The sequence below is a fragment of the Cercospora beticola genome, chromosome 2 (genome assembly GCF_033473495.1).
Source record: "Cercospora beticola chromosome 2, complete sequence".
Taxonomy (NCBI): domain Eukaryota; kingdom Fungi; phylum Ascomycota; class Dothideomycetes; order Mycosphaerellales; family Mycosphaerellaceae; genus Cercospora; species Cercospora beticola.
Window position 1 is genome coordinate 345560 of NC_088936.1, and position 22047 is coordinate 367606.

Here is a 22047-nt window from a genome sequence, read left to right on the forward strand (position 1 = left end):
CCTCACCACCAATTCGCACCTCGACTGACGATATCGTCGCCTCCGACGCACCGCTGACCATCACCTCCCCACTTCCATACACCACCCGCGACAACAAAGACCGCGCTCGAACAGATCCAACCCGGCCGTCTGGCCACCTCCTGCCGACCACCTCCGACGACATCCAGATCATGCTCACCATGGCCTCACACGCCTCCATTCAAGACCGCACCCCCGAGTTCCGCTCCATTCTCCAACAGGCACAAAAATCGATTGCCCGCCAGCGAAAACAACCCCTCGGCGCACAGTCCCAACCATTAATCTCCCAACAAAATGGCACTGCGACACCCCCGACTCGAGCGCAGCGGAGCGAGTTTGCGCGGAATGCCGCCGCCATCGGCCGAGGCATCAGCGCCACCATGGGTAAACTGCAGAGGTTGGGCGAGCTGGCAAAGCGAAAGACACTCTTCGATGACAGACCCGTGGAGATCGCGGAACTCACATATGTCATCAAGCAAGATCTGGCAGGCTTGAACCAGCAAATTGGAAACCTACAGCAATTGCAAAGAACACAGAATGGACAGGCTTCGGGTGCGCAGCAGGAGGGCGAACACAACAAGAATGTGGTCATGCTGCTACAAGGGCGAGTCGCGGATGTGGCTGTCAACTTCAAAGAGGTCCTCGAGGTGCGCACCAAGAACATCCAAGCCAGCCGAAGTCGACAGGAGAACTTCGTTGGCGAAGTGGGGAGATCAAGTGCCGCGCAAGAAAGATTGGAACCGGGAAGGACCGATTCTCCTTTATATCAGACACCCAGTCGAGGGCGAAGTCCCAAGCCTGGAAAAACAGGCCCTTCAAGTCAAGGCCAGGATGTCCTATCTCTGGAGCCTTCTGGAGGATCAGCATTATACTCTGGCACAGGAGCGCCAATGCAAGCCTCTCAACAACAATTACAACTAATGGAAGAAGGGTCGTCATCCAACAGCTACATTCAACAACGAGGTGAAGCCATCGAAGCCATCGAGCGCACCATCAATGAGCTCGGCGGTATCTTCGGCCAACTGGCGCAAATGGTCTCGGAACAAGCCGAACAGATCCAGCGCATTGATGCAAATACCGACGATGTCGTGGATAATGTCGAAGGTGCCCAACGAGAACTGATGAAGTACTGGAGTCGCGTGCAAGGCAACCGCTGGCTCATCGCGAAGATGTTTGGCGTTTTGATGATTTTCTTTTTGTTGTGGGTACTCATTGCGGGCTGAGCGAACATCACCACTTTATCGCATCGCGGGGCAGGAAAAGACAAAGATGAGACACGAGGAGTCAGCGACAACACCAGATGGCTGATATCTCTTTTTGGGAAAAAGGGGAAGGGACGATTGACGGAGGTGTGGCATACTAGACCTAGACGGCCTACTTCCTCTGAGCGGCGGAAAGCCTTTCTAGTGATTCTTTTGCCTTCTGGACAGGGGGTTTCCTTCCAGAAGGATGTTCTGTTCTGACTAGTGTACAGCTTGGGACTTCCTTTTCGTTTTCGATTCAAGGCAGATTTAATGTGTAAAGACGGGCGTGTCCGTATGTATGCGATACTGAAAGATAGACACGCTGGACGTGCGACGTTCTACATTAGTCCCCTCCCTCGATCCAAAGGCTGTGTGCCTTTTCGCAACAGTTCATACACTCGCCGGACACGACTTGACCGATCACGTCTGAGGACTTTACAAGCACAGGGCAGCGGCGCTTCTCCGTCGCGGTCTCAGATCGACGCCTCCTCACGCCTTCGGTAGTGGTTGTTTCATGTCCAAGCTCAACTCCACATTCTTCCAGCCGAGAAAGAAGTTCCAGAACCGAACAGCACGTGGTGATCAATTCATCGTTTGCAGCAAATTGATCTACTGCTCCTGCCCGAAACGGTAACAGCGACACTTAGCGCTTCGATGCGTCCAACTGTGGATCCACCACTTTCTACAGGCCAATACATACCATTTTGGCCCAGATTAAACTTCCGCATACAAGCAAAATTGTGGAACGACAAGCTGAAGAACAACCATATGAACACACCCATCAGAACAATTCTGCCTGAATGAAATGCGTATACAAGATACTGCGCAGCGCCAGCCGACCATTCTGGAACACAAAAAGGCGTACGCCAAGGCCATATCGCATTCAGCCTGAAACTCGGTGTCAATCTATCCTGATCAGCATACAGTACTCGCTTGCGGATTCTCCACCAAAGAGGCTATAGCCGAGCACAACTCGTATGGTCACTCCGTTGTAGCAAGTTGATGGCCTCGTGGAATCTTATTTGCCAGCAAGCAAGCGACAAGACAGCATGGTACGGCTTGAGAAGAAAGGATATAAGTTGAGCGGTGTTGCTGCTGTGAATATGTTCAACCTCGCAACACTCTCCTTTCCATTCCCCAGCACCAGGCCAGTCCTCGGGCTCATCACGCAGCCATGCCTTCTGTTCAGTCGATCATCGTTTCTCTGCTCGCCGCTGGCTCGGCATTCGCTTCTCCTGTTCCCGCTGAGCTCGATGCGAGGCAATCGACCAACTTGAATGCGAAGTTTGTTGCGAAGGGAAAGCAGTACTGGGGTACTTGCGCCGATTCGGGAACTCGTCAGTCGATTTTAATCCAGTTTCTGGATTGAGCCTCTCCGACTAACATTTCTTGATTCGCAGTCAGCAACACCCAAAATGCCAACATCATCAAAGCTCAATTTGGCCAACTCACCGCCGAGAACTCCATGAAATGGGATGCCACAGAACGTACGCTTCTTTTCCATCATCCACCTCCGTATCATCCCAAATCGCGCTTGCTGACAATGGGTGCAAATAGCCTCCCGCAACCAGTTCACCTTCACCGGCGCCGACGCCCTCGTCAACTTCGCCAAAACCAACAACAAGAAAATCCGCGGCCACACTCTTGTCTGGCACTCTCAACTCCCACAATGGGTCAAAGATATCAAGGACCGTAACACTCTGACTCAAGTCATCCAAAACCACGTCACAACCATCATGACCCGCTACAAAGGCCAGATTTTTCAATACGATGTCGTGAATGAGATTTTTGCCGAAGATGGAAAACTACGACAATCAGTATTCTCGGACGTGCTGGGAGAGGATTTCGTGAAGATTGCGTTTGAGGCGGCGAGGAAAGCTGTAAGCCGTCTTTCCCTTCACCTTTTGCCACTGCTTCGTGTGTGTGGGTCGTTGACTGATGCGTGATATTTCCAGGATCCCGCCGCAAAACTCTACATAAACGACTACAACCTCGACTCCTCCACCTACGCCAAAACCACCGGCCTCGTCTCCAAAGTCAAACAATGGCGTTCTCAAGGCATCCCCATCGACGGCATCGGCTCTCAATCCCATCTCTCCGCCTCTGGTTTCGGTTCTGCTTCCGGAGTCCAAGCCGCTTTGGAACTCCTCGCTTCTGCGGCTCCAGAAGTCGCTATTACGGAGTTGGATATTAAGCAAGCGAAACCGGAAGATTATGTTACGGTTGCGAAGGCTTGTTTGAATGTGAGTAAGTGTGTGGGGATTACGAGTTGGGGGGTTAGTGATAAGGATTCTTGGAGGAGTGGAGATTCGCCGTTGTTGTTTGATGGGAGTTATCAGCCTAAGGCGGCGTATACGGCTGTTGTGAATGCTTTGTAGATGTTGGGGATGTTGAAGAGTGATGCGGGATGAGAGGCGAAGACATGGCATGGGTTGAGAGGCTGCATGAGTCCATGAGCTTTTGTTTTCTGTTTGCCAGGGACTAGTTGTGTGATGGATCCGAGGTTCATGAAGAATTACAAGCTTTTTCTTCACCGCCGCACGGATGCGATTCATGGGAAGTGACCAAAGTCTGTTCGGCATCATGGACCGATTGTGAGGAAAACTCGGGCTCGGCATGTCGGGCACCCACCGCAGTGTCATTCGGAGCCTGGGAGGTGAGATCCCGGTTCGGGGCCGGTCTCCCGAATAGGAAAGTTGACATTCAGTAGGGAAGGGCTTTAGGGTTTGCCCTTGGTTGAGTAGGGTTGGGTCTCTGGTTGCGGCAATTAGTCTTTACAATTGCTTTCCTCAGGTGCGCTCGAATGGCTTGAATGCTGACGGATCGTGCTCTATGATTTGTTTCAAAGCTTGAGCTTTGATCAGATTTGGTTGCAATTGCCAGTACTCAAAAGTGGATGGCAGTCTTCAACCTGTGCGTTTGATTGATTCTCTACATTGATCGCTGATCGAGGATGGTGAGTATCCAGTAACGGACGAGAGGGCACGCTGAGGTAATAGCACAGCCATCGGCAGGTGCAGCTGGGGTCTGTCCCGTTGGGATGTTGCAATATTTTCGGAATCACTTGTGCTTAGTGGTCACATTGATTGCACCCAAATGCCTTATCAGCCCATCACTTCACTTGGATCGTCAGTCTCTCATCGCATTTGATGCCTCAGATGGTTGACAGGGAGCAGTCATAGTCACACTTGGCAGGCAATCGTCGAGCTCTGCATTCCTGCAAGGTCGGTGGTCAAGTGCCCCTGCCTCGTTCGTCTTCAAAGCCTTTTTCCCTGGAAAGCCACTTCCGTGGGCAGTCGCGCATCACGGAGCACAAAACGACCGACACTACTTCCACAATCGCATCACCCCATTACGACCTCACATGAGATGCGAAATCCGCTGGAGACAGCCTTTGGCAATAACGAAATCGAGTGATCAAATGCACAATGCCCACTCGACGGACTGCAACGAAGGTGAGAAAGTCCCTACCCATCACTCAGGCAAGGCGCCAATGGCTCGGCAAGCTTGACTTTATTGTCGGACAATTCTCCCCTGAGTCCTTAGCAACAACCACATTCGGCTCGAGGTCTGCAAGCTCTTCGCATTGAGTCGATCGCAGCCGGCATTGCCTCGTTGATCAGTCCGATCATCATTACACGATGCGAAATACAGTCCATTCGTTGAATCATGCGTTCGTTTTCTGGTACATTCTTGCGGCATTCAGGGCCCTTCCAGGCACCTCTGTGTCTCGGACGCACCCATTGACTACAGTGTGTCTGTTCATGGCTTTGCTCGTGCGCGACTTTGGAGGCGTTTGAAACTTCTAACACACCGTGGCCAGAGCATCGATTGAAGTCATCTCCTTGCGCAAGGTCCTGGCTCCGGCGGTTCCTGAAGACTTGTCTTGAGTGGCATGCGTTTGCAATGGCGACATCGCTGGCGCCCCTGATACCGTTTGGCCAACACATGACTCCCTTGAACCCAATCTTTGGGAGCGAGATGTCGTCCTATCACAGCTGGTGCCGGCAACAAGCCAGACTCTGCCAGGGCTTGCAGCTCATTTGCATGTCTTCTTTCTACATTCCCGGCCGTGGTTCACATGGTTCTGGGGTTTCCTCGACCTGCTACTGCCACAACGTGCCGCGAGGGACTCTCCAGAGTAGCTCCAACGCAGGCTGAATCTGCTCCTGTTCCGAAGTGCAACTTCAGCGTGCTTTACGAGCATAGTCACAGTCTTTACCGTCTCTCGTTTCGTTCTTGTCGAGGATGATTCTGCTCCGTTGGCTGGGGCTCACTTTCACGCTCCTACCATTCGCTTCCTCGTTGCCCTTCGCGCTATGGCGTCGCCAGCTCGGAAACGTTCTCGATTCTGCATTGGGACTACTCTCAACCTCGACCACACCCGTTCTCGACAGTATCAACACTCAAAGCATCCCTGGTGGCTCCATCGTCTCTCCTTTACTTGACACCGTCGAAGAAGCAGCCTCAGGTCAAGGTCTCGTGCAAGGCTTGCTAGGTACCATCGAAGGTGCCATTGGAGAAGAGCAGACTTTCGACTATGTCGTCGCTGGGGGAGGAACAGCTGGGATACCAATAGCAGTGAGGCTTGCACAGGCTGGCTTCTCCGTCGCGCTCATTGAAGCTGGGATTTTCTATGAGATCGGCAAGCCGGTGCTGGGCACCACACCCGCGGGCGCATTCTTTGGTGTCGGCTGGAGCCAGCTCGATCAAATACCTACTGTCGATTGGGGATTTACTACAGAGCCTCAATGGGGCAATGGCTTCCGACGGATGCACTACGCTCGCGGCAGGTGCTGCTCCCAGTGTGTATGTTGCACTGGTCGCGTAGCTAACAAGTGAACAGATGTCTCGGCGGCTCTTCTGCCCTGAATTTTCTGATCTTCCATCGATCGTGCACGGGTGCTTACGACATGTGGGCAGATCTGGTACAGGACGAGAGCTAGTTCTATCGTCTTGCCAACCTGTGGCCTTATTTCCTACGAAGTACGACGTTCACGCCGCCTAATAATGACATTCGAAGAGCAAACGCCTCCACCCTCTATGACCCTACTGCCTTTGTCCCTATTTGCGGTCCCGTTCAGGTGGGTTACACGAATTGGGTGTCCGTCTGGGCAACATGGCTGGAACGTGGCCTGCAAGCCGTCGGGATTGGTAGGACGTTGGGGTTCAACCATGGTCAGCTTCTCGGCTACCACTACTCACAATCCACGATACGTTCTGATAAACAGTCGAGAAGTGCTTCCGATGAATACTTGGCACTCGTCCGGGGCAATCCACTCTTGAAAGTGTACAGTGAGACGATGGTAAAGCAAATACTCTTCTCTGGTGCGACGGCAATCGGTGTAAGAGTTAGCGCCTTGCTTTTGGAAAGGAACATTTATGCCCGTCGAGAAGTCATTCTGAGCGCGGGAGTCTTCCAATCGCCACAAATGCTGATGGTGTCTGGAGTGGGTCCGCCAGAGACACTGGCTTCGATGGGAATTCCGATCGTGTCCCCGTTGTACGAAGTCGGTCAGAATATGTGGGATCACATCATTCTAGGTGAGCGTCGAAATTTTGTTGGGGAGAACGCGTTGGTAGACTGACCATGGATGTGAATGGTGCAGGACCTTCTCACGAAGTCAATTTCGACACCGTCGATCGTTTTCTTCACGACCCTGTTGTTCTTGCCGAGACTCTAGCTGAATACCTGAGTGTTCCGCCAACGGGCCCTCTGACGTCCAATGTCGTCGAGCTTTTGGGATGGGAGAAGCTGCCCGAGAAATATCGTGCAACATGGTCGCCAGAGACACAAACCATAATGGCCCATTTCCCAGCAGATTGGCCGGAGCTCGAGCACGTCACCGGAAATGGCCATCTCGCTGACTTTTGGTTTCCCGTACTGCAACAGCCCCTCAACTTCAGGCAGTATGCCAGCGTGTTCACTGCGATGGTCGCCACGACATCAAGAGGGAACGTCACAATCCGCTCGCCAGACGCCAATATTCCACCAATCATTTCTCCCAACTACCTCGAAACAAGAGCAAATCAAGAGGTTGCGATCTCGTGGTTCCGTCGCATGCGAGAGATTTGGGCAACGCCCGATCTGCAGTCTATCACGATACCTCAGCCAGATGGCAGTCCGGAGTTCTGGCCTGGCTGGCAGATCGATACGGACGAAGAGATCCTAGATCTTATTCGAAGCTCGTTCATGACGGTCTGGCATGCAAGCAGTACATGCAAAATGGGACTTCCACAAGATCCGATGGCTGTCGTTGATACTCGGGGAAGAGTCTACGTAACTCAGAACCTGAGAGTGTGCGATGCGTCCATCATGCCAATTCTGCCACCTGGCCATCCGCAGAGCACGATATATGCACTGGCGGAGAAAATTGCAGAAGACATCATACTCGGGTACTAGTCCGTATTCCCCCTCGACTACTGGATCGTTGAGAGACCAGGGTCGGCGGTATTAGACAATGCAGATCATCTCATCGATGGCTGTCCTCGCACTCAGCCTCTCAGATCTGCCAGCGCGAGCAGAGAAGGTGACAAACTGCGTAGCAACCCTACCAGCAAATTAGGACCCGAATGACACCGCGCACGTACTCACTGTAGCTGCTAAGCTGCCGCGTTACGAGGCTTCAATGTCTCGTATCCGACCTTGCACTCATGGTCAGACCTTGGACGACAGGCATGGGCAAGGAGGCCCCTGTTGAGTCTAGGGTTACTTTAGGGCAACTGCTCGCCAATTCGAATGAACAGTCGAGCTATCGAATCGTGATGGAGTGATAACTCGGCGCAGCACATTTTCGGTCTGTGCATTCGTGCTGAGCTAGGATATGCTACACAATAGCGACGCAGGGTTTAAATTCAAGCATGAAGCTTACCAATTACTTAATTAGGCAGGTCGACAGGCCGTAAAGAGATGGCGCGGGTCACCAACCACCTCAATAACTTTAGGTAGGTTGGAACAACTACTATCAGCAACTGGATTGTGTTCAGATAACATAGAAGGGTCCCAAAGAAGTAGTTCGTCTGATGTTTTGTCGGTGACAGAACATGCAAGGGGCCCGCACTTCTTATAAAAGGCTTTACGAAAGTGAGCATATGGAGTGACGCTTGACAGCAATCCCACATCCTGCTTTCCGAAACAAAATCATCACAGCGAGTCGCCCTATTGCAACTTTCTAGCCCTACAAACATGAATCTCCTATCGATCGCTGCCTTCCTCTTCTTCAGTATTCTGGTCAGCGCAGATCCTCCACTCTATCAGGACAAGAGGAGCATCGAGCTACGAGATCAGAACAGATGCTGCGTAATCAACGAGAACGTTGGCATATGCGGTTCTGAGTGCGACAAATACCCACCGCTATGAGGCACGCTGCAATAGCTTCCGATCCATACCGTAAGTTCAAATTTGAGGCAGCGGGATTCTAGGATGTCGTGGGTTCAGTACTGACAAGTAAAGGTCACAATCACGATGATCCTGTTCAAGGCATTTGATATTGGAGTTCTCTGCTTGCAGAGCGCGACGGAATGAACGTGGGCAAGCTTTTTGGAGGATTTCACGGTAATACATTGTGTTCAGGGGAGTGAGGAGGCGACTCGCCATATGCGACCTCAAGTCTACATATTCAAGACCGCAGAGTAACAATGGTCGTAAGATCCAGCTGTGTCACTTTGATAGGGTCAAATAGTATTGCCTTGCCATGGGTCTAAGCAGAATGATAACTGGTGTTCCGCGACAACAGCATGTGTCTTGTTCATTTAGCGACCCCACCTAACCAATGCAGGATCAAGAAGTGTAAAGGGCCAATGTGAAGTATAGACACGACCTAGGGATAGTTAGGGCAATGTCTCACCGATCCGGACTGGCCGGCGAGATCAATTTGCAATGCGTAGAATCTTCCTGATGCGATATGCGTTCTTGTCCATCTTGGGATAGCTACGCACTACAAGCATGAGGCTTGCCGAGTGCTCCATCAGGCGGGTAGACAGGGCCGAATACTGTGTTCAGTCAAGCAACCATTTGACTAATTTTAGATTTGTTTGTGACAACCAGCATCGGCATTTGGACCTTGTTACAACAACCTCGCTACAGGGAGTTCCGGCATGGTGCGTGTACTTGCAGAGAAGTATGTAAGGAGGTAGGATCTCCATGATTCTCACCTTCTTCAGAAGACTTTGTGCATCCACAGATCAGCTCCACGACCTCCAACTTCTCACTCAACCACCGAAGCCTTTGCAGAGACACACCACCTTGCATTGTCCGCTGTGAACATCTTCCGAGATGAGGCTCATACTGGCCATCACTGCTCTCCTCATGAGTGCTTCCGTCAACGCGGCGTTTCTCCACCAATAACGACGAAATGATCATCAGCCAGAGCGATTGCTGCACTATAGACGGCGAATATATATGCAGCCCTCTATATTGCCAACCACCACCGATTTGATCCTCTCGGCTTGCCATTCAAGACACAGGTCAGTATGTGAAAGCCATGTGTCTTGTCGTTATCGATTCTAATCCATATCGAAGCAGGCCGCAGGCGAAGTTATCGGGGCCAAGACGATCAGCCTGGCGGGTCGTTCTGGAGGAGGACCAATATGGCTTAGGCCGATCACGAACGCTCCGTGCAATGCTCCGCGATTCTGCCTTTGCCAACGGATCAACAGTTTAAAGGCTCAAAGAGTGATATGCGGCCTTGTCACCAGGAGCTTTCAAAGCACACATTGCTGGAAACGTTGCCCTCCAGGGGAATAAACCGTGTGGTCGTTTCTCATTAGTACAAAACGGGCGTTTAAGTCTCCAAATCAATTTTTCTGATACTGCGTGGCGTCTATCTTCTATTGGTATTGACCACTCGGTGAATCAGACTGCGTCTGATTTCAGCTGACAGGGTGCGCGGTTGGGTCGTGCCTCTACCGCGTTGAGGCAGCTTCATGTGCTACAAGAGCACGGTTTTGTGGCTCACGGCATCGCATTTCCGCAACTTTTCGGTATTAGTGCATGCGCTGACCATTTTCATCCCACTCAATCTTCTTCCCAGTCCTGAGACTTTCTTGCAGTGCTTCAGCAAGCTCCATGCCTTTTATTGCCACATCCAGCTCATATGGTAGTGGCTTATCGTCAAGCACAGCATCCGCAAACACACTCAGTTCTGTGACAAAAGCTTTCTCGTATCTCTCGTAGAAGTCTGGCATTACTCCGTTCCCAATGCCGTTCTTGTCAGCTACCTCGATCAAGTCTCTTCTCGGATGCAGATTGATCTTCAACGTCCCTTTAGTCCCGATGATCTCAGTTGGGTTGTCGAAGCCAGGCTGAGATATTCGAGATATCGTATAGTACGATATCGGAGCAATGTCTCCGGGCTGCGAAGGGTACCATTCCACAGTTCCGACAGCATTGTCTACATCCTGGATTTGCGCGAGCTCTTTGTGAAGTGCTATCGTACCAACTGCATGGCAAGACTTTGGTCGTGCTCCGGGGCCAAGAAAGTTGAATGTGAGGTCGATATCATGAACACCAGTATCGATGAAAATGCCAGGATTTGACATGATGTATCGCATGTAGAATTCGGATCGGTCGTATTTATCTCTGTTGTCGCAACGTATCATTGCTGGTGTACCAATGCGACCTTGTTGTATTGCCGTCACAGCATTCCGGTATGAAGCGTCAAATCGACGAGAGAAGGCAGTCATAACTTTCAGATGTTCGTTTTGTGGTTGCTTGGCCTTTTCCAAGATCTTTCGACTTTGCTCAGAGTTCATTGCCAATGGCTTTTCAACAAGAATGTGAAGTCCTTTTTCGATTCCAGCAATGACATGCTCATAATGTACCACGGTAGTGCTCGCAATCAACAATGCTTCCAAGCCTTGGTGCTGAATCATGTCATCAAAGCTGCGGTAAATCTTGACACCATATGGTACCAAGTGTTCATTTGCCCATTCGTGGTCGGCATCCATGGGCGAGCATGCACATAGCAAGTGAGTGCGAGGTACGTAGTGCAAAGCATTCAATGCATGCTGTCGTCCTATCCGGCCAAGGCCAACAACTCCAATGGCCAGTCTTTTTGGTAGAATTTGGCTGCCCGTCATTGTAGCGAATGATGTTGTTACCTCCTGGAATCGTGGTACTCCGATTGTCTGTACCTAAGATAAGTTCTTCCGAGCTTGAATAGTTCACAAAGATGTCAGATCATGGTCGGGCGAGCTGCTTCTGCTGTCTTCCATCGGACTTTGTGGAAGGGCGGATGACCCCATTAGGCAAGTCCGCCCTGGGCCAAACCGTTCTTGCAGCTGGTGATTTGCGATCCAGACTTTAACGGATTTCTGCATGTTTCATCAGATCGCCATCGAAGAGTCCATTCGCAAGCACTCCCAGGGCGCATAGCCTATGCCGCTGTGTCGTTGACCGCTGCGTTCGCTGGCATGGCCTTGGACCTGGCGAAGCGGACAGCAGAGTGAAGCTGATTCCGGCTGATTTCAACAGGACAACTCACGAGGCCGTAGCTTGGCCAAAACAGCATCTATTCCGTCTGGACGATATGGGCCTCAGGGCTTGACCGCCAGCATGCCGCGTTCGAAACACGTCCAAGACGGTGACCGGACCGGAGCAGGAGACTCCGCCAAAGGCCACACCAAGCTGGCGTCAAGTTCCCACCGCCAGCTTCTCGTATCCCTGAGGCTGAGCAAAGTCAAGAAGCATGCAGCAATGTGACGTGAAGAAGACTTGCGCAGACGTACAGTGCGAAAACTCGAACCTCGAGGCATGCTTTAGGATTAGTATGATCCTACTGAAAGCTTGTACGTGCTGAGTGGTGTTGGAAGTGATGGGTGGCGATATGACTTGCAAGATGGGACACTTTGTCGAGTGTAGATCCTGACAATTTGGCGTTCCTCGAGGTTTCAACCAAAAGCAAGAATCCCGGCAAAGGGGTTCTGATCTCCTTCCTTTTATGTATAAGTAATTCTTGAATTGTTGTATAGAGATAGATTCTGGTTGTAAATATAGTGTCGTCTTGGCGCGACCGTGCTGAGCTTCTCGCTTTCCTCTCCAAACTTCGGACCTTCTTCATCTTTCTCAGCTATCAGACTCCGACCTGTCCATCAATTCGACATCGATCTTCATCGCAGATGGCATCCATGAATGTTCTCGTTTGCTGCTGCCGTAAGCCGCAAGTCTGCTGCCATTGTGCGACCAGCTCACTCATGGGGCTATCTCCTTCATCGAGAACTATTCCATGCGCATCGCAGCCTCTGAGCTAGATCTGCTGGACACCTCCTCTAATGGGATATACCACATGTATTCGCCCTCGAAGTCTATCATGATCAGGCATCGAGCAGGAAAAGGGCCTGCCCCGGGCTCACCCATGCGGCTTGGCATCGGCCAACAGAGATAGGTGGGCGGCCACCCTCGCCTACAGAAGATAAGATCCCACACAAGCATCGAGAAGACATGATAAGCTGCATGCCAATGCCGTAGCTCCCATGTCATCGTACCGGCTGTCCAGTTCTTGTTCATGTTGCTGGCGGGCGCTTCTCTAACTGTTTCCCAAATTCCAGCCTTCGAACATGAATCGCTTTCGGAGACCTTGGACCATTCAACGTCAGAATACTGATGGCGTGCAGCTGAATAAGCTTGAAGATCACTCAGCGAAGCCAACGATCTCAGATGAGGAACTCGGTGCCCCAACGAAGACTCAAGCTCAAGCTGATGTAGAGCCCATCGACATATCGCAAGGCCACCTCACGGAAATCGAAGTTGATCTCAATGATGTGCTTCACGATAAGGAGATCAAAGACATTGATGGAGATACATCACCGTATCCGGAAGTTGTCAGTCAAGCTTGTGTCGATATTCTTGCAGTCCAGTGGCTAACTTGGCCAGCGAGCTGTCGTGCCCGAAACAGATGATCCCACAATTCCGGTCAACACACTTCGCATGTGGATTCTGGGCACTTTCTGGGTGCTCATAGGAGCTGGAGTCAACCAATTCTTCTCGTTGCGATATCCCGCTGTCCATATCGTCTCGATCGTGGCAGAGTTGCTCGCTTATCCAATGGGTGTGGCATTGGCCAAAGTCCTGCCAATCATGTCTGTCCGGTTACCATTCTTTGGTGAATGGAGAATCAATCCAGATCATCATTTCAACATCAAAGAACACGTTGTGTAAGTCTTGACCATCCCTGTCAGAGGCGAAGTTGGCTAATCGAGCAGCATCGTCATAATGTCCAATGTCACGATCGGCTTCGCAGGCGGAGCTGACGCAAGCAACATGATTCAAGCAGCGATGAAGTTCTACAACTTCGACATCTCACCCGGTTTCAGCATTCTGAGTGTCTTATGCTGTCAAGTGCTGGGATTTGGAGTTGCTGGACTGTGTCGACAATGGCTTGTCGAACCGGCGAATATCATCTGGCCTGGAGTACTCGGCAATTGCGCTTTGCTGAACTCACTACACAGCAGAGCAAACGTAGTGGCCAATGGGTGGAAGATCTCGCGGATCAGATTCTTCATGGTCGTCATGGCATGTGCCTTCGTCTGGTACTGGTTCCCGGGACTAATGTTCGTGGCCTTGTCTTACTTCACTTGGGTTTGCTGGATTGCGCCGAATAACATCGTGGTGAACCAGCTCTTTGGCTTCCAAACGGGGTTGGGTCTGAGTCCAATTACGTTTGATTGGTCACAGATCGCATACAACACAAACCCTCTCCTGTCGCCGAGTTGGGCAGCGCTGAACGTCTTTGCCGGATTCGCATTCTTCTACTGGATCGTGGTACCAGGAATCTACTACACAAACACCTGGTTTACAGCATACCTTCCAATGATGACTGCCGATGTTTACGATCGTACTGGCGCAGGTTACGATGTTTCCAAGGTGCTGACAGCAGCAGGAACTCTGGACCCTGTTGCATACGCTCAATACTCGCCTCCATATCTGAGTGCTACATTCGCCTTCGTCTATGGCCTTTCTTTTGCAAGTATTACGGCCGTTCTAGTCCATGTCTATCTTTGGCATGGCAGCGACATCTACGCCACACTCCGAGGCAGGCAGAAGCTTGACATTCATGGCCGTCTCATGCGTGCCTATAGGAAGGTGCCTTGGTGGTGGAATGTCGTCCTGCTGGTCATCTTCACCGCGCTCTCGATCGTGCTCGTCGAGATATACGACACAAAGCTGCCTGTTTATGGCGTGTTCTTGGCTCTCCTCATCCCGGCCATCTACATGATTCCATGTGGTATTATTCAAGGCATTACAAACGTCGATGCCAATCAACTCAATGTTCTCTCCGAGTTCATCGGCGGCTACATGTTCCAAGGCAAGCCACTGGCGAACATGATGTTCAAGATTCTGTCCACAGATGTTGTCAGCCAGGGCATTTTCTTCGCTCAAGATCAAAAACTTGGCCACTACTTCAAGATTGCTCCGAGGACAGTCTTCTGGGCACAAGGTTACGCAACAATACTCGGCAGTCTAACGCAGACAGGTGTAACACTTTGGATGCTCGGCAACATCAAGGACATTTGTTCCTCGGACCAACCCGACTCATTCACTTGTCCTAATGGCCGAACAGTTTTCAGCTCCTCGGTGATCTGGGGCCTAGTTGGACCCGGACGACTTTACAGTGTTGGCAAGATTTACAGCTCTCTGCTTCATTTCTTCTGGATTGGTGCTCTGGTGCCCATTATCACCTGGGCGGTCTGGAAGTATACCAAGAACGACTGGATTCGAAAAGTGAATTGGCCCCTTATCTTCGTCGGAACATACAACGTCCCACCGGCGACCGGAATAAACTTTTCTTCCTTTGCGTTGGTGAATTTCATATTCAACTACTACATCAAGAGGAAGGCCTTCGCTTGGTGGGCCAAGTACAACTACATACTGGCCGCAGCCTTGGACTTCGGAACGGCTTTTGCTGGCATCATCATTTTCTTTACTGTCAGCTATCGAGGTATGGACCTTCGTTTCTCGAATTGATCTCCGCTGATCTGAAAACAGGATACTCGTTTCCCGATTGGTGGGGTAACACTGTGTTCCTCAACACAGCCGATGGTAGAGGAGAAGCATGGAAGCCGATGCCTACAGCAGGATTCTTCGGGCCTGCAAATGGAACTTGGAGCTAAGGGGATTATGCTCGTATCGTCCAAGAGCTCGTTGTGGAACTTCTCACTTTTAACGAATGCAAAATTTGATGTCGAAGCATGCTGATGATCTGAAGATGATGATGTTCGGATGCGACGCCCAAAAGTTTGGCTCACGACCGTACCGATGAAAGTTACTACAACATCTGCCGAGGATAATCGGCGAAATTGAATTTGCATTGATCCGGCATCATCATATGAGAGGCGCCAAGGCGCATTATTCTTCTGCGAATAGCAAGAGCTTGATAAACACGAGCTGAGGAAATAGTCGCGGCCAATCTATTGCACGGCATCATTGAAAGGGTCACGTCACGTCAGAATCATTTCCCATTTCCCCTGCTCGAAGGATCAACAACACTCAAACTCTATTTGCGCTAAGCTGTGCAAACGCGTCTTATTTTGCCGACACTCAGGTTTAAGCGTCTCACGCGCTTGTACGGTACCACCGCGTCCATTGAGCTTTTTATCCAGACTGGCAAAACCTCACGTCGAGACTCTGGTTCTTATCATCGCGGAGCTATTCTTCTCCTAGTCTCAAATTTTCGGTGGCTGAACTTATGTCCAGTTTTAGCAACACATGTGAGGCTTGAGTATAGTAGCTCGTATTGTAGGTCGTGGCGTGCCCAAGATTTGAGTACGATTCGCAGCTGTGGCGCATGAGGTTCATTGGCATGTCAATGATTCCGCGTGAGCAGAAACAGGATGTTGCACTGAAGAGGTTCTCGTCAAAGTCATACGGTTTCATCGTGGCCTGAGGACCGAAGCAATGAACATTCAGTGTCGAGAGAGAAACTCACAAGATGAGATTGATATAAGCATCGCATGTTGCGCAGCCCTACATTGTGAACGACGCTTACTTGAAACTGACTCCGCGCGAGAAAGCCGCGTTTCCCACGGGCTAGAACTAGTGAGCTAGCTGACCACGACTAAGGTTCAGCTCGCCTGCGGAGCAGTCGTGCTTTCGAGGCATTTGTTCGTCACTACCTCCATAGAAGTACTTTGCACTCTGCACAGGGACTCCTGAATCAGATACCTCTCCAGATCAACCAAGCGCATTCGTGGAGAGCATTCACCGAATCACAACCACGATTTTCGACGACAATGCGAACCACTACGATCCTTTTCTTATGTGCATCCGCACTCTGCAGTACAACATACGCGGCACCAGGCACCGTGGCCATCGGTCTCGATACCGTGACAGAAGATCACCCACAGCCACCTCACGATTCCAACGATGAAGACACACTATCACTATCAATATCACTCAAAGTCCACCGCAAACAAAGAATCTCGTCCACCTCCTCCTCAGACGACTCCGAATCAGTAGACCTCTGGATCGACGACTTCGGCAACATCGAAACACTTCCCAAACCAGATTCAAAAGAAACGGATCAAAGAGTCGCAAGCCTGAAATCCTCTCCTTCTCCGCAAAAAGGCAAACCTCTCCAGTCTCTCTCACAACATCAACAACAAGATGCGCATCCCCAACAATCAGTCACCGAGTTCCTGACAGATCTTTACCGCGTCGGCACCCCCTCTTCAGAAACGGTTCTCAAATTCTTCTCCGGAGCTACAGGGACGCTCTTATACCTCTCGCTTGGCGTGGTCCTGCTGTTCTTCGCCGCGATAGCATTTGTCAAATCGTTGCCGAGGCCGTACAGAATGCGAGTGGGGCATCGAAGGAGTCATTCGAAATATTCGTTGTGAGATGATGGCGATGAGTCATATTTGCCAGGAGGAACATCAGGCTACACCAATGAGTCTTATGGAGAAATTATTGTGTGAGCGATTGTGTTCGGATGTTACGATATTGATACCCATTTCCTGCAGAAGCACGAGCCCTCGTCACACAGGGTAGATCTCAGCCGTGGCACCGGTGAAAGAGTCGAAGAGCAGGCACGGCGTCACAATAGCTGAGATTCAGCAGCGTCCATTGCAAAAAATGTCAATTGCGATGGCGGACATGCAACGAGGCGGGAGAATGCGATCCCGCCTAGAACCGACATTTGGTCAGTTGCGCTGTCTGGCGCCATCAAAGGGGCCTCAGCCCGCCGGTCGCATTCTGAGATTTCTGCGAGAAGTCCTTGATACCGAACCAATGGCCAAGAGGCCACACTGTTGCTACACGAGATCAATCACAGTTTTCTCCTTGTCACTAAACAATTGAATCCAGTTCAGAACAGTTTTTCTCCAGTGTCTCTGGATGAATTGCACATTACGATGCTGCGACTTGGCGTAGTCCCACTCGCAATGTGCTCCTAGATCCGTGTCCAAATTCCACAGTATCTCCAAAAATGGGTTTGAGGGCAGGCTTTGGACGTCAATAGCTGATCCAGGCACATTGTGCTCAGAGTACCATATCCGCACGACGTGAGAACTAGGCGGAAGTGGACACATGTCTGAAAGACCATTGTACTGACTAGTCCAAAGAACACCACGGAGCACTTCTCGTTCCCCTCCAGTCGGCACGATGCTCCAACTCTTGTTGTTGCAACTATCGATCGACCATCGTGTGGTCACGTTCTCTGTGACCGCACGTGGCTTCAACTCGAGATAATGACGAGAATGTGTCTTGAGGTCCTTGACATAGAGTGCTTGCAGCGGGCTTCGACACCGGATTTCCTCGAATTGCCTGAATGTGCCTTTGTGATCCATAAGTTTGATTTCGAGACGATCGTCCACGTCCAGGTAGTATATGAAGTCTTGAGACTCGCGTAGAAGAACCACCTCTTGTAGAGTCCAGCTCTGCCCAGCCTCGCTCAATTCCTCTTGTCTGACGCGGAACTCGGGTGCGCGGACGACCTCGAATGCCGGAATACTTGGAACACTTGTAGGATGCTCTGCTTCTGGTTGACTGATACGCCGCAGCATCATCGTGGTGCGCGGAGATCCCTCGTTGGGATGCGAGGTGCCCGGACTCGCCCTTATGTAGTTGCTCCAAGCAAGTTGCATGCAGCTCATAGTCGTCCGCAAGCCCCGGTTCGTAAGAATATTGTCAGTGTGTGTCACTCCGCGCAAGTTTTGCCAGTCAAATACGTCGCACGCGAAACAAGAAACATCGGGGGCAAAGAGCGTGTGGATATGTTTAAGCGCGTGGGGTTTCCAGAGCAAAATGGAGCGATCCATCGTAGATCGCAGGAGTTCCTCTTGTAGCCGCAGAAACGCTCTGTTGCCTTCCCCGTATAGTAGCGGCATATTGACTCCGAGTAGACCCAGAAGAGAATAGGCGACATCTTCGACACGTGTTGTTGCTCGCCTCGAAGCCCATGAAATACGCTGTGCAACAGAATACTCATCGAGCGAGACCTTCTTTTCCAGCAGACATGAATCAACGCCAGTGATTTGACTGAGCACACGAGCGGTCATCGCATCCCCTTCGCTCGGACATAACGTTCCAATTAGATGCCAGTTGCAGTCGAAAAGGTGCAGGGTCTGCGGGGCAATCATTTCTTGCAGTGTCCATCCCCTCGTCGACCAACGACAGCTGCGAAGTGTCTCTGACAGGCGTTGCACTTTCGTGTGACACGATGTCATCTCTGGCCTGGGCGTAGCTGCATCAACTTCTGACTCCAGGGCCACATCCGACAGATACACATAACACACAGCCGAGTTCTGGTATCAGCGAAACATGGAATTGATGGATTCTGAGAGTTCGGCGCTGCTATCTTTATTGATGCAGCAAGTGTCTATCCACGCGTATAAGAGTCCATCCTTCTCGGCTTGACGACAGGTATACTCGATCTTAGCGTAGCCTCTCATAAGCCGTGCCTTTGGATAGTGTACGTCCGAGAAAGTGACTTCGTCATCTTCCCATGTGTGTGACAGTATGGCATATTTCCCGGCCGCTTGCCGATCGTCGAGAAAAGAGACGGGCTTTCTGGTCTTCACGTCGAGTAGCCACATCTCGCTGATAACGAATTTGAGCTTCGAGTGCAATGAAAGAAGTGGCAGAGTGCCCTCGAATCCAGCTATCCGGTAGATGCCATGTTGCGAAGCAAGCTGAAGGCAGGTCTCGAGAGGTGCCCGTCAGCCGTGGGGCAGTGGGGGGTCCCGATATGGTGGGCGGCCCCAATCGCTCAATAATGCTGCTCAGAAGCGACATGGAATCGACGCCACAAGCAGTGGGCGTCAAAATTCTACGAAATCCACGTTTGAATCCAAAATTCGCTTGAGCGTTGCTGGTCAGACTGCTGTGGTTCGATAGGGATGACGGATTCGACTCGCGGTACCCAACGACCTGTAAGTGGCCTCAAAGATCCCGAGCTGTCTCGAGCATTAGAGCGATGTGTTCACTCAGCCGGTACAGAAAGCACACCTTTTGCTAATCCATCGAGCACTGTCAGCCCTTGTTCGACTTCTTCTTCTTTCCCTTCTTTGACCTCACAGGCACCGGCGTTCCCTCTTTCGACTCCTGCCCCGTCGCATCACTCTCCTCCACCTCATTCGCCTTCACCACACCCACCGTTTCTCCCTCTTGACTTCTTATTCTCTTCGCAGCCCCATCAAATCTTGTATGCGTCCCCACAGCAATATTCTCCAACTTCCTCTTCGCGCCAGCCCTCTCCCTGTCTTGCCTCTCCTTCCTCTCCCTGTCATACCTATCATTCCCGCTTAAGCCCGCCTTGATGAACCGCCCAGCAGCGTCCTTATCGAGTTTGTTCTTGCTTCCCACTCCTGCCGCTTCAGCGGTCTTGATCTTGTTGAAGTATTCTTTCACGCGCGTGAGTTCTTGGAAGATCGGATGTGATTTCGCGTCGACACCATTGAGGCGGAGGTAGGAGAAGAGTATTGATTCGATCGCGTATGTGGCGAGGACGTAGAGCTTCGCTTTGTCGAGAAGAGGAAGTTTCGAGGTGGTTGCACTGAGAGCGGTTTTGATGATGGGTTGAAGCGCGGTCTCGAGGTCGTCGATGTTTGTGATTAGGTCCTCGATTTGCGGTTGTATTGATTCCATTTCGGCGGCAGGTTTGGGGATTTTTGTGAGTGGAATGGCGAAGTCGCGAATGTTGTCGCGTGGATTGGGTTTTGGTGATGGAAATTCTGGTACCTCGAGACGAGGCAGCAAGGATGAGCTCACTGGCTCCTTCTCCAGTTGTGCATGCACAAATTGAACACAATCACGAGAACAATCTTGTGTACAAATTGCTGCTATTCACTTGCATTCGCTCGTTCCAAATCCACAATTGACTACTCCGTCATGGCGCCTGCCAAAAAGCGCCGCCGGACCTCATCCGCTCAGCAAGCACAAGCTCAATTTTCACCCTCCTCTCCAGAAGACAACAAGCACAGTCTCTTCACATCATGGGCCGAGTCTCGCGGCGTCCAGATCACCTCCGTCGCCCCAGCAGTCATCCCTGGCCGCGGCGTCGGCCTCCTCACTACAGCCCCAATCAAAAAGGACACACAGATAATTTTCGTTCCCGAAAAGGCCATGTTCAAACCTCTTGTAACAAGTATCAAATCCAAAGCCTTCCCCGAAAGCGTCTCACCGCAAGCTCAGCTCGCAATCAGCATAATGTCCGCGTGTCAAGACCCCTCTTCTTCGTATCACCTCTGGCAATCAACTTGGCCCATACGAGAAGATTTCGAAAGCAGCATGCCGCTATTTTGGCCCAAGAATTTAGCTTCTCACCTGCCACCGTCAGTACAGCAGCCGCTGGAAAGGATGCGAGAGGACTATGATCGGGACTTCAAGTCTATGCTGCGGTTACATCCGGATTGGACAGAACGGGACTTCAAGTATTACTGGGCGATCGTGAACAGCCGGAGCTTTCATTTCAAGCCCCCAGGCGCAAAGCCTGGGTTTATGGTGTTGTGCCCATTTATCGATTATATGAATCATGGACCGAGTGGGACAGGAGTCAACGTGAGGCAGACGCCCAAGGGCTATGAGGTTACTGCTGATAGGGACTATGGTGAGTACGAGTCTTTCCATTCATTCACATCTGTTCCATTGCGTGCGCGAAGCGAACTCTGTCTAGGGGAGTTAGGTATAGGTGAGCGATACGCTTCACGTTAGAGTCGTCTGTGAATTCATGCTCATACTGATGGGCTCCATCTTCAGAACCCAACACCGAGATCCTCGCCACGTACGGTGCCCATCCCAATGATAAGCTCCTCGTGCATTACGGCTTCGTGAATTCGTCTCCACCAGATGCGCCCTCCGACGATGATGTTCGTCTCGATCACATTATTGACTCCCGACTATCTCCAAGCACCAAGTCCCAGCTTCAGGATGTCGGATATTCGGGTTCATATACCTTGTTCCCGGCCTCGTCACATCGTGTACAGCCCGAGATCTGCTTCAGAACACAAGTCGCTGTGCGAGCGGAACTACTCACAGCCAACGAGTGGGAGTATTTTATGCTTAATGGCGAGGATATGACGAGCGATCAAAGCGGTAATGTCGAGAAGTGGCTGAGGCCGTTGTTGACAGGGTGTCGTGACCAGGCGAGGGAGAAACTTGCAGAGTTGGCAAAGCTAGAGCCGGCAAAGGGAAGTGCAGATGCGGGTGCGGTATTCTGGCTGAATGTTCGGTGGGAGCAGATTGAGCAGGCGCTGGATGCCTTTCTCAAACTCAAATAGAGAACATCAACCCGGCTGGTATCGGTTCGGTCATCATTCTGTGCGTTTTTCGGCATTCCCTTCATCGTGACCC

The 22047-nt window shown here is 51.2% G+C and overlaps 9 protein-coding genes across 9 annotated transcripts; 6 read left to right on the top strand and 3 right to left on the bottom strand.

Moving 5' to 3' along the window:
- Positions 1 to 179: 179 nt before the first annotated feature.
- Positions 180 to 1241, top strand: RHO25_002288 (uncharacterized protein; the record flags this gene model as incomplete). Its single annotated transcript, XM_023594856.2, has 1 exon — positions 180 to 1241. One exon carries the CDS (start codon positions 180 to 182, stop codon positions 1239 to 1241), a length of 1062 nt encoding a protein of 353 aa, XP_023458387.2.
- A 1195-nt stretch (positions 1242 to 2436) lies between these two features.
- XYNF3 (Endo-1,4-beta-xylanase F3) lies at positions 2437 to 3640 on the top strand (the record flags this gene model as incomplete). Its single annotated transcript, XM_023594855.1, has 4 exons — positions 2437 to 2599; positions 2663 to 2749; positions 2820 to 3142; positions 3218 to 3640. 4 exons carry the CDS (start codon positions 2437 to 2439, stop codon positions 3638 to 3640), a joined length of 996 nt encoding a protein of 331 aa, XP_023458386.1.
- Positions 3641 to 5510: 1870 nt separating this feature from the next.
- On the top strand, positions 5511 to 7665 carry RHO25_002290 (uncharacterized protein; the record flags this gene model as incomplete). Its single annotated transcript, XM_023594854.1, has 3 exons — positions 5511 to 6067; positions 6250 to 6806; positions 6872 to 7665. 3 exons carry the CDS (start codon positions 5511 to 5513, stop codon positions 7663 to 7665), a joined length of 1908 nt encoding a protein of 635 aa, XP_023458389.1.
- Positions 7666 to 10247: 2582 nt separating this feature from the next.
- RHO25_002291 (uncharacterized protein) lies at positions 10248 to 11342 on the bottom strand (the record flags this gene model as incomplete). Its single annotated transcript, XM_023594853.2, has 1 exon — positions 10248 to 11342. The coding sequence occupies one exon, from the start codon at positions 11340 to 11342 to the stop codon at positions 10248 to 10250; it is 1095 nt and encodes a 364-aa protein (XP_023458388.1).
- A 1476-nt stretch (positions 11343 to 12818) lies between these two features.
- Positions 12819 to 15371, top strand: RHO25_002292 (uncharacterized protein; the record flags this gene model as incomplete). The annotated part of the gene is made up of 4 exons (XM_023594852.1): positions 12819 to 13082; positions 13135 to 13415; positions 13464 to 15199; positions 15247 to 15371. The coding sequence occupies 4 exons, from the start codon at positions 12819 to 12821 to the stop codon at positions 15369 to 15371; spliced, it is 2406 nt and encodes an 801-aa protein (XP_023458391.1).
- Positions 15372 to 16490: 1119 nt separating this feature from the next.
- Positions 16491 to 17096, top strand: RHO25_002293 (uncharacterized protein; the record flags this gene model as incomplete). The annotated part of the gene is made up of 1 exon (XM_065602222.1): positions 16491 to 17096. One exon carries the CDS (start codon positions 16491 to 16493, stop codon positions 17094 to 17096), a length of 606 nt encoding a protein of 201 aa, XP_065458294.1.
- Positions 17097 to 17510: 414 nt separating this feature from the next.
- On the bottom strand, positions 17511 to 18263 carry RHO25_002294 (uncharacterized protein; the record flags this gene model as incomplete). Its single annotated transcript, XM_023594851.2, has 1 exon — positions 17511 to 18263. The coding sequence occupies one exon, from the start codon at positions 18261 to 18263 to the stop codon at positions 17511 to 17513; it is 753 nt and encodes a 250-aa protein (XP_023458390.2).
- Positions 18264 to 19728: 1465 nt separating this feature from the next.
- On the bottom strand, positions 19729 to 20343 carry RHO25_002295 (uncharacterized protein; the record flags this gene model as incomplete). Its single annotated transcript, XM_023594850.2, has 1 exon — positions 19729 to 20343. One exon carries the CDS (start codon positions 20341 to 20343, stop codon positions 19729 to 19731), a length of 615 nt encoding a protein of 204 aa, XP_023459582.1.
- Positions 20344 to 20586: 243 nt separating this feature from the next.
- On the top strand, positions 20587 to 21974 carry RHO25_002296 (uncharacterized protein; the record flags this gene model as incomplete). Its single annotated transcript, XM_023594849.1, has 2 exons — positions 20587 to 21304; positions 21454 to 21974. 2 exons carry the CDS (start codon positions 20587 to 20589, stop codon positions 21972 to 21974), a joined length of 1239 nt encoding a protein of 412 aa, XP_023459583.1.
- Between the last annotated feature and the right edge of the window lie 73 nt (positions 21975 to 22047).